Source organism: Globicephala melas, chromosome 16 (genome assembly GCF_963455315.2).
Source record: "Globicephala melas chromosome 16, mGloMel1.2, whole genome shotgun sequence".
NCBI lineage: Eukaryota > Metazoa > Chordata > Mammalia > Artiodactyla > Delphinidae > Globicephala > Globicephala melas.
In genome coordinates this window covers 53,532,987-53,549,952 of record NC_083329.1, presented here as the reverse complement: position 1 = coordinate 53,549,952, position 16,966 = coordinate 53,532,987, and the positions used below count along the sequence as shown (strand labels likewise).

At 46.1% G+C, this 16,966-nt stretch overlaps 1 protein-coding gene across 2 annotated transcripts; it reads right to left on the bottom strand.

Moving 5' to 3' along the window:
* Nucleotides 1-557: 557 nt before the first annotated feature.
* On the bottom strand, nt 558-16,853 carry PLAC9 (placenta associated 9). 2 transcript variants are annotated; one of them, XM_030862741.3, is made up of 4 exons: nt 16,726-16,853; nt 6,499-6,596; nt 5,177-5,315; nt 558-4,697 (listed from the first exon to the last, which is right to left on the bottom strand). In XM_030862741.3, the coding sequence occupies exons 1-4, from the start codon at nt 16,787-16,789 to the stop codon at nt 4,651-4,653; spliced, it is 348 nt and encodes a 115-aa protein (XP_030718601.1). In that variant the 5' UTR covers nt 16,790-16,853; the 3' UTR covers nt 558-4,650. The 2 variants fall into 2 exon arrangements, with proteins under 2 accessions (XP_030718601.1, XP_030718600.1); XM_030862740.3 differs by having other exon boundaries at nt 5,190-5,315.
* Between the last annotated feature and the right edge of the window lie 113 nt (nt 16,854-16,966).

The window sequence follows — 16,966 nt, the reverse complement described above, 5'->3', positions numbered from 1 at the left end:
GGGTGAACAAAAATTGAGACAGGTTCTTGCTAGTAGACCTTTCATGTGAGAAATGCTAAAGAAAGTCCTTCAAACTGAAATGAAAGGATACTGGACAGTAATTCAAATCCACCTGAAGAGATGAAACATTGGTAAAGATAAACATAGGTAAATATAAACATCAGTATTAATATGTATTTTTTGGTTTGTAGCACCTCTTTTTTTCCTATATGATTTAAAAGATAATTGCACCAAACAAGGATTATAACACTGTGTTGATGGGCACAAAATGTATAAGGACGTGATTTGTGACAATAACAACATTAAAGGCAGGTGATGGAGCTATATAGGACATATATAGAGAGACAAAGCTTTTGTATACTATTGAAACGGTATTAATTCAAACTGGACTTATAAATTAAGATGTTAATGTAATCCCAGAAAATAACAAAAACAGTAAAAGAAAGGAGAAGGAATCAAGTGGTACACTTGAAACCATCTAACATAAAATGTGGCAATAATGGAGGAATTAAGGAGCCCCAAAATTACGACATAGAAAACAAATAACAAAATGGTACAAGTCTTTATTTATTAGTAATTACTTTAAATATAAATGGAGTAAATGCTCCAATTAAGAGGCAGAGATTGGCAAAGGACATTATATCCTAATAAAATGGTTAACCCATCAAAATATAATAATTATAAACATATATGCGTCTAACAATAGATCCCCAGAAAGTTTGAAACAGACTGACAATTGAAGGGAGAAATAGTCCCAACAATAATAGTTGGAGACTTCAACACTTCACTTTCCCTATTGGATAGAATAATTAGACAAAAGATAAACAAGGAAACAGAAAACTTGAACAGCACTATAAATCAACTAGACCTAACAGACATATATAGAACTGTCCACCCAACAAGAGAATATGCATTCTTCTTAAGTGCACATGGAAAATTCTCCAGATCACAAAAGAATCTAAATAAATTTTAGAAGATTCAAACCACACGGAGTATCTTCTATGACCACAATGGAATGAAATTTAAAAGAAATATCAGGAGGAAATCTGGAAATTTTACAAGTAGGTGAAAACTAAACATACTTTAAAAGAACAGTGAGTTAAAGAAATGAGAAATTAAGAAATACTTTGAGATTAATTAAAATGAAAGCCCAAAACTTATGGGATGCAGTGAAAGCAGTGCTCAGAGGGAAATCTATAGCTGTAAATGCCTACATTAAAAAAGAAAAAAAAAAATCTCAAATCAGTAGCCTAACCTCCCACTTTAAGGAATTAGAAAAAGAAGAGCAAACTAAACCCAAAGCAACCAGAAAGAAGGAAATAATAAAGATTAGAGTGCAGATAAGCAAAATAGAGACTAGAAAAACAATAGAATCAATGAAACAAAAGCTTCTTCAAAAAGATCAACAAAATTAACAAACCTTTAGACTGACAAAAAAGGAGAGAGGAGACTCAATTACTAAAATCAGAAATGAAAGTGAGGACATTACTAACAGCTTCATAGAAGTAAAAGGATTATAAGAAAATACTGTTAACTGTATGCCAACATATTAGATAACCTAGATGAAATGGGGAAATTCCTAGAAACACACAAAGTCTGAAATTTGACTCAAGAAGAAATAGAAAGTCTGAATAGACCTATAAGAAGAGATCAGTAATCAAAAACTCCCAACGAGGAAAAATCCAGAACCAGGAGCCTTCACTGGTGAATTCTATCAAACATTTAAAGAAAAAGTTAACATCAATCCTTCTCAAACTCTTTCCCCCCAAATAGAGGGGGAAACACTTCCTAACTCATTCTGTGAGACCAGTATTACCCTGATACCAAAGCCACAAGAAATGTGCAAAAAACCTCAGTGAAATACTATCAGACTGAATCTAGCAGTATATTATAAGGATTATCCAGCATGAACAAGTGGGATTTATCAAAGGAATACAAGGAGCATTCAATATGTAAAAAATAAATCAATGTAATACATATTGACAGAATGAAGGGGGATAAAAACTACATGATGATCTCAATTGATGCAGAAAAAGCATTTGCAAAAACCCAACATCTTTTCACATATAATAATAACAAACCTAAGAAACTAAAAACAGAAGGAAAATCTATCAACCTGAAATAAAGGGCATCTACGAAAAGCATACCCAATGGTGAAAAAATAAAAGCTTTTCCTTGAGATCAAGAACAAGACAAAGATGTCTGCTATTGCCACTACTACTCAACATTGTATTGAAAGTTATAGCCAGGGTAATTAGGCAAGAAAAAGAAATAAGAGGCATCCAGATTGGAAAGTAAGAAGTAAAACTCTATCCACAGATTACATAATCTTATATATAGAAAATCCTAAAATATCCACAGAAAACCCATTAGAGCTAGTAAACGAATTCAGCAAAGTTGCAGGATAGGATACGCGATCAACCGAAAAAGTCGTTTATATATCCATGCACTAGCAATGAACAATCTGAAAGTAAAATTAAGAAAACAATTCCATTTACAGTCATTGCAAAAGGAATAAAATAAGGATAAATTTAACCAAGGTGGTGTAAGACTTTACCCTGAAAACTACAAAAAATACAAAACATCCTGTGCTCATGGATTGGAAGATTTAGTATTGTGGAAATGGCAATACTCTAAAAACTGATCTACAGATTCAATCTAATCCATATCAGAATTCCAACTGCCTTTGGCTGATGTGGACAGGCTGATCCTAAAACTCATACGGAATTGCAAGGAACTGTTCCTCAAATAGCCAAAACAGTCTTGGAAAAGAACAAAAAAGTTAGGGAACTCATACTTAATTTTAAAACTTAGCACAAAGCTATAGTAATTCAAACAGTGTGATACTGGCATAAAGACAGACATACAGAACCATGGGATAGAATTGAGAAGTAAACCTAAACGTTATGCTCAATTGATTTTTGACAGGGTGCCAGGACGGTTCAGTGGGGAAAGAATATTCTCTTCAACTAAGTGCAAGTAATGAAGCTGAATCCCCACCTCACACCACATACAAACATTAACCTAAAAGAGATTTTAAAAACTAAATATAAGAGCTAAAGCTATAAAAATCTTAGAAGACAGGATTAAATGATTCATAACCTTGGATGTGGTAGTGGATTCTTAGATATGACACCAAAACAAGAAGGAACAAAACAAAGATAAATTGGATTTCATCAAAACTGTTGTTTCAAAGGACACTATAAAGAAAATAAAAAGACAACCCAGAATATGAGAGAAAACATTTGTAAATCATATATCTGATAAAAACCTAGTATCCACAATACATAAAGAACTCTTACAACTCAACAGCAAAAAGACAACCTAGTTTTTAAAATGGGCAAAGGATTTGAATAGACCTTCCTCCAAAAAAGACATACAAGTGGCCGACACACACATGAAAAGATGCTCAGCATCACTAGGCATTAGGTAAATGCAACTTAAAACCACGAGATAACCACTTCACACCTAGTGTGATGCCTATAATCAATAAGATGTGTAGGGGAGGATAAGGAAAAATGGAAAACCTTATATATACATTGCTGGTAGGAATGTAAACTGGTACAGTTGCTATGCAAAAACAGTTTGGTTGTTCTTCAGAAACTTAACATAGAGTTACTATTTGACTCAGCAATTTCATCCTTAATTATAGACCCAAGAGAAATGAAAACATATATCCACACAAACGTATACATGAATGTTCATAGCATTATTCATAATAGCCAAAAGGTGCACACAACCCAAATATCCACTGATTTGATGAATGGATGAATAAAATGTGATATATCCATAAAATGGAATATTATTATTCAGCCATAAACAGGAACGAGGTACTGATACATGCTACAACATGGACGAACCTTGAAAACATTATGCTAAGCGAAAAACAGTTAAACACAAAAGGCTTTGTGTCTGACACAATCATACACAAAAATGTATGATTCCATTTATATGAAATGTCCAGCATAGGCAAGTCCACAGAGAAAGAAATATTAGTGGTTTCCAAGGGAGGATGGGAGGGGGAATGGGAAGTGACTGCTTAATGGTACAGGGTTTCTTTTGGGGGTGATGAAAATTTCTGGCATTAGAAGGTGATGATGAGAATTAGAAGGTGGTGATGACTACACATTATGAACCCACTGAATTTGTACTGTTTTAAATGGTTAAAATTTTGAATTTTATCTCAACAGAAACATTTTTTAAAACTTTAATGTGCACACAGATTCCCTGGGGATCTCATTAAAATGTAGATTCTGATTCAGGAGGTCTGGGCAGGGCCCCGAATTCTGCATTTTTGATAAGCTCCCAGGTGACACCCCTATTGTTCACCTACAGCCACATTTTGAGTAACAAGTTTACTCAAAGGGCCCTTCCACTGTGCCGCCTTAACGATTCTGCATCTCAGGTGCCTCACCTCTTGAACTAACTCCTGCCCTGTCCACCCCTATAAATAAGGAGGGCGGAAGTACAGGTCTGAGCCTGCAGGGGGTGTGAGCCTCAGCGCATGGGAGCAGATGGAGAAGGGGCTGTGGCTGCGGGGGTCACTGTCAGCAGACACAGAGGGGACCAAAGGAGTAGCTTTTATTTTGCACAAAGCTGAGGACGGCAGCCCAGAGCTCACGGCTCTGTTCTCAGAGGAGAGCTGTTGTATCACTGCCAGCTGTTGGGTGGCTCCTGCTCTGGTGCTGAGAGGCGATCTGAAAGAAAGGGGGCGGCCTCGGAGTGAGCAAACAGGGTGCTGAAGGCTGCCTGCCCTCCCCTCCCAGTCCCCTGGGGACTCCTGTGCCAGGACGCAGGGCTCGAGGGAGCAGGTGGCAGTCCCTCCACTGCCAATGAGAGGGATGCCAGGCTTTCCTGATAGGGTTTGGTGGCGGCAGAGGAGTAGAAGGGAGATGGGTAGGAGCTGTGACGTGTGTAAATGGCCAGGGAAGGAGGCAGCCGCTCTGAGTCAGGGTGGTGCTGAGAGTGGAACTCTTCCAGGTGCCCTTACCCGATGCTGGGCTGCAGCAACCCCGGGCGTGGGGGCAGAGAACACTTGGGGTGAGCCCGGAGGATGCCTCCCACTTCTGTCCCAAGGAGGAGCTGGAGCCTCCCTGGCTTGTCCAGGCTACACCATGGGGGTGGAGCAGCCATCCCCACCCTGCTGCCCAGCCCTGGAGGCTGTCATCTCTGCTACCTGAGCTGCTCACCGGCTCCTCTGCGAGGTCGGGGATCAGGCTGAAGGGGCCCGGGGGCAGATTCCAAGCCAGCTCCTCCAGCTGAGCCAGCAAGCCTTTCACTTCTGCCTCCAGGTGCTCCACTGTCTTCTCCACCGTCTAAAGCAAGGAGAGAAGTTGGGGGAGGAGTAGAGGACAAGAGTGGTGACAAGTCCCACTTAATCAGCCACATCCTAAGGAGCACCTGGAAGTCCAGTAGGGTGTGGTGGGGGAGAGAACTGGGTGCCAGGGGACCTCGGTCCTCTTGATTGAGGCCCTGCCCTTGCCTGCCTCTCAGCTCCCCAGATAACAAATTCCTAGGAGCTCACTCTCTAAGGCTGCTCGCTCCTGCCTCTGGCACTCAGGGGGTTTACCCAGTCATTGGTTTGGGGCTTGGAGGGACTCTGGGATTCTTTTTTCCATTTCAGGGTGTCACCACTGGGAGCTCACATTCCTTTTGTTACCCCGCCCCCTGGTGGCAATTCTGCCAAATGACAGTATTGGGATTTTGAAATTTTCTTTATTCAGGGTTCTTAACTTTTTTCACAAATGAGCCCCATTAGCAGTCTGGTGAAACCTACAGACTGCCATCAGAAAAATGCTTTCATTGAGAAAAATAAAACATACAGGATTTCCAAGGGTATAAACTGCAGTAAAATACTATTAAACTATAAAAATTAAATTTTGATATAAACATTTATCTATTTATTAACTTATTTAACACCAGGTCTAACAACTACTGAAATTTTTTTTTCTTTTTTTTTCTTTTTTTTTTAACTACTGAAATTTTGACATACTGATAGTAAACAATATATTGAGATATTCACAATGACTATAATAGGATGAAATTATCTGTGATTTCTATTGCTGACAAAGTCACAGTGCTGTTAATACTCCTGCAGTTTGTTGTCTGTATTTATAGTGAATGAGAATGCTAAATCTCAGCTAAAGGTTTGTGAAAATGAAGTGCAATTTTTTTTTCCCCACACAAGTTTATGGACCCCAGGTTACAAACCGTGGCTGTGTAACAAAACACCGCAATTGAATTTCCACCTTCTCATCTGGTGATTATGGGGAGATCTCTGGCTGGTGGGAAGCAAGGTCCCGGGGAGGCAGGGTCTGTTGGGGGCTGGACAGCCTAACAGCCCAGGTAGGGCAAGGAGATGTTTAACATAGTGGCCAGGGAACAGGATTGGCCCAGATTTCCCCAACTTTCCAAAGCAAGATTGGCCTGAACCCTCCAAAGCCACCAGCCTGGCAGGTGGTCCTGAAGCTGCATGCCCTCTCAGGTCACCCTCATTACCTCCTCTATGACGTCTAACCGGCCATGGACAGCCATGTGTCTGTCACACCCTGCAGTCCGAGCTGGGTCTCCTCGGGAGGGGATGAAGGGTTCAGCAGCTGTAGGAAAACAAGTCTTGTCACTGTGGGGCCCTCGGTTTCCCTGTAACATTAGAGACTCCTGCAAACATGGGGCTCAAGGGAGGTGGGTCCTAAAAACAGTCCAAAGAGAAGCAGAGGAAGGCTCAGTGTGGATCAGGGTGTGAGTGTAGGGTTGCCTCACTCACTTGGCCATGGTCTCCTACAGACGCAAGTAGGCTTCCTTAAGGAGGTGCTGCCTGAACTGGGTAAGAAAAGGAAGGGAGGAAAGGTTTCAGCCAGAAGGAACGGCATGTGCAAAGATAGGAATGAAATAGCATGGCTCAGTGCACAAACCCTCAGGAAGCCTGAAGTGGCTGGAAAGTACAGGGTGGGTGGGAGTTGAGACTGGAGAGGTGGATCGTGGAAACAAGGCCGGGCCCTAATAAACCAATCACAATGCTTGTTTTGGGGTTTATTTAAACAGGAGAGTCATGCAGTCATATGTGAATTTTTAAAATACAGAGAATGGATTGGAGAGATTCGTTTTTGAAGGCAGGAAGTTACTGCAGTAATCAGCGTAAGAAGTGATGAAAGGAGGCAGTAACCGTAGGAAGAGAGGAAGAAAATGCATGGAGATATTGTAGTAATAGTAATTGACATTGGTGACCAGTTAGTAACATCTGACACAAGTGAGTGCTAAACAAATGTGTTAACTCAGTCAACCTCTACAACCAATTATTAGCCCCAATTTACACATAAGGAAATTGATGCACAGAAAGGTGAAATGATACGTCTAACGTCACACAGCTAGTAAGCGGAATATCTGAGGTTCAGTTTGTTCAACATCATTTTCCTCCCCAACGTTGGCTCCTCCTTCGTTCCTTACACCACCAACCTTCACACCAGAAGTTTAGAGCCCGGGCTTTGAGCTCAAGTTGCAGTATTGGTGGCTCTGAGATAACCTGCAGGGCGTCTGAGTTGGCCGAGTCCTTGGAGAACATGGACACACAGAAAGGAGGATGCTGCCCCAGAAGCAAGGAGAAGCCAAGAGCTTTCAAAAGGATGAAGCAGTCAGCATGGCCTAAAGCAGCATGGAGGTCTAGCAAGATAAGGACTCGGAGCAACAGAAAAGTGGATGCTGAATGCCGTCCCAGCGCTTTTAGTGGAGAGGTGCCGACAGAGCAAAGTCTAGTCGCAGTGGGATGAGAAGGGAAGGAAAAGTCAGGAGGAGGAAACTAAGATCCTGGAAAACATTTCCATGAAGCCTGGCTATGAAGGAAGGGAGATCAGATCACAAGGTGATCTAAAGCAGTGTTTATTGTTGTTGTTTCCAGGTTTTTAAGCATTGAAGAAACGCAACCATGCTTATAGCCTGAGGACAGGAGGAAGCCAGGAGAACTGAAAGAATGCATTTCCCGAAGAGATGTGAGGCCACGGAATCCAGAAATGGTGGTGGGGCTAGGGGTCACATGTGGAAGGAAGAGAGAGGAAACGCAGCAAAAATGGGTAAAAAAGTTCTACTTAAAGGGCCAAGAAGTTGAGGGAGTCCCACCTGATGGCCTCTGTTCACTCGGTAAAGTAAGAGGGGAACCATCTGCTGAAAATTCATGTAGGGTTAGGAAAGGAAAGCGAGTTGTGAAGTATTATCAGGAATTCTGTGAGTGGGTTGTTGGACACAGACACTAAAATGGGAGCCGTGGTGAAAGTATTTCCACCATGGAAACTGACAAATGCTTTTTTTTGTTTTCCGAAAGCCAGTGTATCAGCCCGCCCCTGGGTAAGAAGCTTGAATAAAGAGGGGGCTCCAAAAGGGGATGAGGAGAATGAGGAAGGCGGTTAGGAGGATGGTGCAGAACAACCTGACATCACAAGGAAGCCCTCCCGCAGCAGCTCAGCAGGTGGGTGTCAGCAGCAGAGACAGATGGCTGATGAGCTGAAACCTGGGAGTCTGTGGCATGAGTGCGGTGAAGAACAGAGTGCAGAGGAACTGAGGATTCGACCAGCAAGGGCTTAAGGGGACAAGCTCGGGCATCTAGCTTGAATAACGAAGGAGAAGGCAATAAGAGGGCCAATAATTGGGAGAAATGGAGGGGCTGAGGGCACTGCAGATCTCAGTGAGATGATGGGAGTAACAGAAGGAACAAGAGATAAGGGATATTGCAGTTTTAGCTTTTAGAGGTAGAGCAGCTTCACAGTGACAATACCAAGGCTGTGGGCATCTGAAGCAGAGCAGGGGTAAGAGTTTTTGGACTTGATCTTTGTAGATGCAAAGCTCTTGTAAGACCTCGATGTTGGCTGGGTTGCCCGAGGGGACATATAAAGTTTCCCAGGAGGTTGGCAGGTCTTGAGGTAAGGATAGTGAGCTATTTTGCTGGTGATGAATGTATAACTCTGAAGGCTGAGTGACTTGTCTAAGATCACACAGTCAGCGAACGACTGGACCCCAGGCACCCTGGCCTTCCCCTGGCCCCACCTCAGCCAGCTGGCCTTCTGGAGCTCTGTCAGAGTCCCCATGCCCTGCGAGTCCCTGGTCTCAACTCTCTCTGGATCTCAGCTCTTCCACTCAGGGGCGAGAACCAAGCGCAGGGGCAAAACTTCCTTCTACTCTGAGCATCTTTTGTGGAGAACAGTTTGGGTTTTTACATTCTCCCTTTCATTATGTCGATCCACTGGACATATGTCCATCCACTGAACTTAGAAAAACCTGTTCAAAAAACAATGGTGGATTTCCCTGATGGCACAGTGGTTAAGAATCCACTTGCCAATGGAGGGGACGTGGGTTCGAGGCCTGGTCTGGGAAGATCCCACATGCCACGGAGCAACTAAGCCCATGCACCACAACTACTGAGCCTGCGCTCTAGAGCCCGCGAGCCACAACTGCTGAGCCCACGTGCCACAACTACTGAAGCCCGCACGCCTAGAGCCTGTACTCCACAACAAGAGAAGCCACCACAATGAGAAGCCCATGCACCACAAGGAAGAGTAGCCCCTGCTCGCCGCAACAACAGAAAGCCCGCACGCACCAACGAAGACCCAACGCAGCCAAAAATAAATAACTTTAAAAAAAACAATGGTCTTGGGACTTCTCTGGTGGGCCAGTGGTAAAGAACCCACCTTCCAATGCAGGGGATGCCGGTTCGATCCCTGGTCGGGGAACTAAGATCCCACGTGCCGGGGGGCAACTAAGCCTGCACGCCACAACTACCGAGCTCGTGTGCCTCAACTAGAGAGCCTGCGTGCCGCAAAACTACAGAGCCCGCGCACCACAACTACAGAGCCTGTGCACCGCAACGAAGATCCTGCATGCCGCAGCTAAGACCTGATGCAGCCAAAAGAAAAAAAGAAAGAAAATAAATAAGTATTTTAAAAAACAACAACAATGGTCTTCTTGTTGACTTTAGGGAGGGAGGGGATGTTATAACTTTGGTTATTTTTTTTAAGGGAGCCTTTTAGAGATCTATACTGAGCATATTTATAGGTAAAATGCTATGATGTCTTGGCTTTACTTCAAAATAACCCAGGCCTGGGAGTGGGAGGAGGCATGGGTGGGAGTATTGAGCAAACAAGATTGGCCAAGATTGGTAACTGTTGAAACTGGGTGATGTGGACATGGGGTTAATTCTGCTATTCTCTCTACTTTTGTATGTATGGTTTGAAATTTTCCATAATAAAAGCCAGTTCTCTGATGGGGTTGTTAGCAAAAAGCAGAAGCCACGGGCTTCGTGCATTGATACAAAATGTTCAGGATGGGTGTCGGGGGGTGGGTGGTCTGAGAGACCCCACCTGGAGGGCTGCGCTCCATTCTGGGCTATTCATCGTGAGAAGGCTTTCGACAGGCAGAGGCAGGGCTAAAGGCGGCCACCGTGAAGGGACTCCAGATTTTGACTCCTTTGTGCCAGCTGAAAAAACTGGGGTGCTCAGCTAGAGAGAAAAGATTTCGAGGGGGCAGGCAGAGTTGTTTTCACCCAAATAGAGGGCTGTCAGGGAAGAGGGGGTCTGTCTCGGTCTAGGTCCGGGCCCACACACACCCTCTGCAAGCTCCACCCAGGGGCCTTAGGCCAAGACGTTCCCCTGAGTCCCACCTGCCCCCTCCCAGACCCTAAAGTACTCTTCCCCCTCCTCCCAGCTTAGGCCAAGAGGAAGCAACATGACCCTGCCGGCCAAGTGGGGCTCTGCCAGCTCTGGAAGTCACGAACAACATGAATCTGCTCCCTCCCTCAGCCTAAAACATCCTGTTCTCTACGTGTCAGCGATGAGGGCTCACTTGGCTCCCAAACCCCTCCAGGGAAGAGGTTGGGCTGAGGTTGCTCTCCAAATCACACAGCACTAATGCATCACATCTGGACGCAGCTGCGCCCTGGGCTGCACTGCACAACCGTCCGTGAGCTCATCCAGGCCTCCGGAGGGGCTCTGCGGAGAGAGAGCTGGGGCAGAGCCAGGCCACCCTGCGCTGCGGCTCCCTCCCCAACGTGGGTGCTCATGGCATTGACCTCAGCGCATCATGGCAGAAAACACACTGCAGACCTCCGTTCCCAGCCATGAATTGGTGCGGGGCCGTGGGAACTTTCTTCTCCCCGAGCCTCTGCTGCCTCCTCTGCAACACGGGTTTGGGGATGGGGGCGGAGGCACTGCCAGACGCAGCTCATCCAAGGTTTGCCTCTGTCTTTCAGGCCTCAGAAATTAGCTACAAAGACCGAACCAGGATGAGTCAAGGACAAGTTGCTTCTTGGCCCAGAAGCTCCCGCAAGGCAAGAACTGGGCAAGGGCTCCCTTTGCTTCACGCTTCCTCACCAGTAGAAAGGGGCTCACGATAACGCCAGTTTCACGGGGCTTTGGGGAAGCTTAGACCAGAGGAAGAGTGGGGGAAGCTGAAGGATTATCACGACTGACCATGCGCCGCCAAGGCTGTGGTTCCCGGTGCTCCCTTCCCTCCTTCGCTCCCGCCCTCCCTGACCTGGCCAGTTGGGAAATGGACCTTCTTGGATGCAGGGTTGTTTTCTCTGGCCTGGCTTCCGCTCAGGGCCTATGCGCACCCCGGATGGCGGGCGTGGGTGGAACATGGTGAGAGCAGGCTGCCAGTGGAGACGGGAGGCCCAGTGCAGGCACCAGTTAAAGGGACACGGCCACTGGGCCTCCCCCCCACCCCTCCCACTGACAGGCATAGGAGACCTTTTGTTTCTGGATCCGAACACTAAGAAGGCGCACACAACTCAAAGGATTTCTGACCCTGAAAGGTGCTGCTTTGACCAGCCACACTTGGCACTTGGGGGTTAATTCTATTTGACCACAGTCAATATAATAGTCTAATAAATTTGACCACATTTGATATTTGTATTAAAATTTGTGCTTCATTCCAAACCATCAGTATTTTTTTGTTTTTTGTTTTTTTTAAATCAGAAGAACACTATTTTCAAACAACTATATGAAGAACTCTAGTCTATGGATGTGCTCTGGCTGAAACAGGAGAGGGACCCTTGAGGCCCCTAAGAGGGAGCTCAGATGCTAAGGAACATTTTTGTTTTGTTTTGGGAGTGATACGTTCTGTCTCCCTTGTTCTCTGGTCATTTTCCAGATGTGGATTTGAGCCTTGCCGATCACTCTGAGAGCTTACCAATGTCAGTCCAATACAGTCGGCGTCTGGGTAAGTGAGGATACAAGCTGAGCTGCTGCAACACAGAGTCCCCCTCAATCACACGTGTGTTTATTTCTTTCTCACATATCAGTTCAGAGGTGGACTGGCTGATGGTCAGGGCTGGCAGGCAGCTCCGCTCTCCAAGGCCATCCAGGAAACCAGATTCCTTCTACCTTGGAATATGGTGATTTATAATCCACTGGGTTATAAAGTACTAGAACATTCCTAAACCCGCACCATGCTGAGGTCTAGGAAGCCATCCAGGATAAACCTCTCTCCACACACTGTCTGGGACTCACAAGTCTGGGAGTCAGAGGCACGGTCCCACCTCCACTGAACTGTGTTCTTTGCCTCTGACTCAGCTTCGTCTGTGAGGGATCTGCCCTGCTCTGTCTACTTGGTGGGACTGCTGTGCTGATCCAAGGGGATCCTGCATTTGAAGTTGCCTTGGAACTGCCAGATGATGTGCAAATGCCATGTAGGTCATTCACCAGGTGGACTGGAGACTAAGCAGGTCAGTGAAAGCCCTTGCAGCCCCGCCTCTCCCCCTGGAGCCAGTGCCTTTCACTAGATCACTCTGACCAGGTCTCCTCAAGACGGGGAGGCACCTGCTCTAGGACTATACCTGTGCAGGAGTCCAAGGGATGCTTGGAAGGGGCTTCTCCGACAAGCAAGCAGAGGGCTCAGGGCTGACCGGGCTCTCTGGGCTCTGTTACAAGCCAATCCCACTTGCTGGATCCTTAGTTTCTTCACCTTTAGAATGGGCACAACCACACTCTATATTTGAAGCTACTGTCAATTTGTGATCAGTTATTCTGGGCCAAGCTTTTTGTTGAGTGCTTACATGCATTAACTCATTTAATTCTATCTGTGAGCTCAGTACTCTTACTTATCAGTTTTTTATAGATGAGAAAACCAAAGAGGTTGAGTAACATGCCCAGGACTACACTGCTAGTAGGTAGTGGGGACAGGATTTGAATCCTACCTGCAAGACACTGTCTATACTATGTTCTGGCAGTTCTGTGATGAGTTAAGGGCCTCCTATCTTGGGGGGTCTCAGCTTCCTCCTTCGTAAAATGAGGGGCTGGACAGGAATGGGGCAAAGGGGACCTATACACATGACATCTTTGCACCTGTCTTGAGGCCCAACAAGAGCCCAACTGTGTACGTTGAATCAGATTGTCTTTGAGAGGTTCCCTCCCCACAACATCCATTTTTGTAAGAAGAAATGCAGTGATCCTCACCACAGCCCTTCAGCGTCTTCCTCTTCCACCCAAAGCAAAAAGCAGAAGCCCAATGGAAGACAGATGTCCACAGAGACCTGGCATGGTGGTGGACAGTGAGAGCTTCCCCCCGTGGGCCCCAAGGCATGGGTGAGAATGGCTAATAGGACTAGGCTCTAGGACTTGATATCCCTCCAATAGCAAAATAGGAAAGGAGATTAACTGAAGCCTTAACTTAAAAAAAAAAAATTCTCTACAAGTAGCATAAGACAGTCTGCTTCACTCAACACATAAAGAACTTTTATAGATTGATATGAAAAAATCCCACTACCACGATGGAAAAGTCTAAGACAGTTCACAAGAATTAGCAGAAATGACCAATACGCCTTTGAAGAAAAATCCAACCTTGGTAGTAATCAAAGAAATGAAAATTAAAGCAATAAACCATCTTCAAGTATTCTTGCAAAAAAAATATCTAATTGGAATTAGCTGAAGCTTCTAGATCTAACTACCAGTTTATAGACAATATAGGGGAGAGAACAATTTAAATGACACCTGGGGGATGCAATCAGCTAAAATTTAAATGGGAAAAACTTTATAAGACTAACAACCCAGTTTCTTCAAATAAATTTTAAGAAAAAAGAGGGGAAAAAGAACTTACTAAAGAAACTTAAAACTCACTAAAAGAAACTTAACAGATATATCAACCAAAAGCAATGTGTGTACCTTATTTGGATCAAACAAACCAAATATAAAAACATCACACAATCAGGGACAGTTGAACGCTGATTGGATATTTGATGACATTACGGAATTATTGTCCATTTTTAGGGAGTGATAATGGTATTGTTATTAAAAGATTATTTATCTTTTAGAAATACATAAGGCAATACTTACAGATAAAAATATATAATGCCTGGAATTTCCTTTAAAATAATCTGAGAGAGGGGAGAGAAGGTGGGGATGATAGATGAATCCAGATCTGTCAGGAATCCATTCTTGTTGAAACAGAGTGATGGGCACATGGTGGTTCACTATACTATTATTTTTATTATTATTATTCTTTTTCAAATTATTTTCCCATTTAGGTTGTTAAATAATATTGAGCACCGTTCCCTGTACTGTACAATAGGTCCTTGTTGGGTATCCATTTTAAATACAGCAGTACGTACATGTCACTCCCAAACTCCCTAAGTATCCCTCCCCCACCTCCCAACCATAAGTTCGTCGTTCTCTAAGTCTGTGAGTCTGTTTCTGTTTTGTAAAGTTCATTTTTATCATTTTTTTTAGATTCCGCATATAAGCAATATCATATTTGTCCTTCTCTGACTTACTTCACTCAGTATGACAATCTCTAGGTCTCTATTCTGTGTTTATATCCAACAGATTTGATAATCAACAGTTAAGAAAAACCATGGTATATTGTCTGAAGTCTGAAAGGTTATACACAAAAATGTGTGAACTCAGTGTGAAATTACATTAATATGTTTATACTCTCCTCTTTTTTTTTTCTTAATCTGGAGCAATGAGGATGATCAGGAGGAAAATAATGTTTAAAAATGGCTTTAAGCTAAAATGTATATACCAGTCATAGCTAAAGGGGCCACAAAAAGTCTGCCACTGTGGGCGGCCAGCTCCTCCCTCTGGGGGAGCACAGACTCGGCTTTGTCCCCTCAGCTCCTGGAGGTGGGGACTCCAGGCAAGATGGGGCGGGGCGGGGAGGCAGAGAAAAAGGACAGCACCTGGGCCTGGCTCTGTGCTGCATGGTCCCAGCCACTCCTCACACAGCCTGTGAGGAAAGGGTTGTTGGTCCTCCTTAGCCAACCTCAGTGGAGAACTGGGCCTCAGAGAGCTCAGCGGAGCTGTCCGAGGGGACGAGGGAAGGAGACAATGTGTGTTGACAGATGTTCCGTGCTGGGTACTTCCCTTTCATCCAGCTCTGCTGGTGGGTACCATTCTCCTCACATTACAGAAGAGGAAATAGCTTCAGAGAGGTGACATGACTCACCCAAGTTCACTCAGCCAGGGGCTGCCCAGGATCAAGACTGGCCTCAACCCTTTCCCTGGATGCCCACTCCCACAGTTCCCTGTGCCTGAAAGGGGCTGGGCCAGGGGTCAGGGGAGCTTCCATCTTAACACAGGGCAGGGTGACTCACAGCCACCGGCTCCAGGTTGATGGGGGAGCAGCCTTAAGTGTGGACAAGGGCCTGGCTGAAGGGGTAGGGTCCCTGGATGCCTGGAGAGACTGAGCCTTCCCCTCGCCCGTTCACCTGGGATGGGCATCAGCTGCCTCTGGTTGAGGCCAGCAAGAGACCTTGGGTAAATGGGAACGTGGCTGTAAAGTGCTGTATAAAGTGCAGTCTTGGGGTGGTGGAAGGAACGCCTGTGCATACAGTCAGTCCCTCTGCAGCCACCTTGTCCGAGCCTCACCGGTGAAGGGGCAGCACTAAGACTGCTGTCAGGGAAGGCTAGAAGGGACAGGGCACGGCAAGGAGCCCAGCCAGTGGAGGGCCTCTCCCTCCCGCAGCCTCCTCCCACCCACCCAAGGCAGCTCAGGCCCTCAGGGAAGCTCTCCAAAAGGCTGACAACTGGCCTCCTCCACAGGCTGCAGAAGCCCCTCAGACTACCTGGCAGGTAAAGCCGTGGCCTCCAGGGGCCTCCTGCCTGGGCCCTGACCGGCTGTGCTGGGCCAGGCCTGGGCGCCTCTGCAGGCCCTCTGGGCAGGGCTGGTCTGGAGGGTGGGGAGCTGGGGCTGCCCCACCCTGCAGACTTGACCTTCCACCTTGTGATCCTGGTCTCCTCCTCTCTTTCCTGTCGACCTGGGGCAATGGGTTTCTCCACTCCCTCTCTCCTTTTTTGTCTCTCTCAAAGCGGCCTCTCTTCCTCAGTATCCTCTCACCCTTTCTCTCTCCCCCACCCCCTTTCTCTTGCCATTTTAGTTCCTCTATTTCCTTCCTTCTTGTTCCGTTTGCCTCTCAAACTCCTTTTTCTCTCTATCCTCCTCATTCATAGTTCAGACCCATCTGTCTACCTCCAAAGTTTCTTTCTGTCCCAGCCTCTCCCTTGCTCTCTGTATTCTTCCCTCTCTCCTTTGTAATTCTCTCTGTTCCTCTGCCTTTATCTCTCTGCCTTTTTTTGTCTCCATCTTTCTCTGCAATTTCTCTCACCATCTATCTCTCTCTCTCCCTCCCTGCATCTCCCTCTCTCCATCCCTCTCCATCTGGCTTCGTTCCCATCTCCCTCCCTCTCTCCTGCTCCTTCCTCGCGGTCCGCGGCCTCCCCGACCCTCGCCCTGCGTCCGGGCCCCACTCACCGGTGAAGGCACCCGAGGCGCGGAGCAGGGCAAGCCCGGCCAGTGCGCAGAGCAGGGGCCGCATGCTGCCGGCTGGCGGAGCGCAGCGCCGTGTCTGCCCGCTGCCGCCCTCCCCGCCCTCCCCGGGATCGCGCCGGCCCGCCCGGGAGGAAATGCTCGCAGTCCCCGCCAAGATTCCTGGGCGGCTCCGGGCTTTCTGGCTCGAGCGAGCCCGCCCCCTCCAGAGACCCCGCGGGCGGAG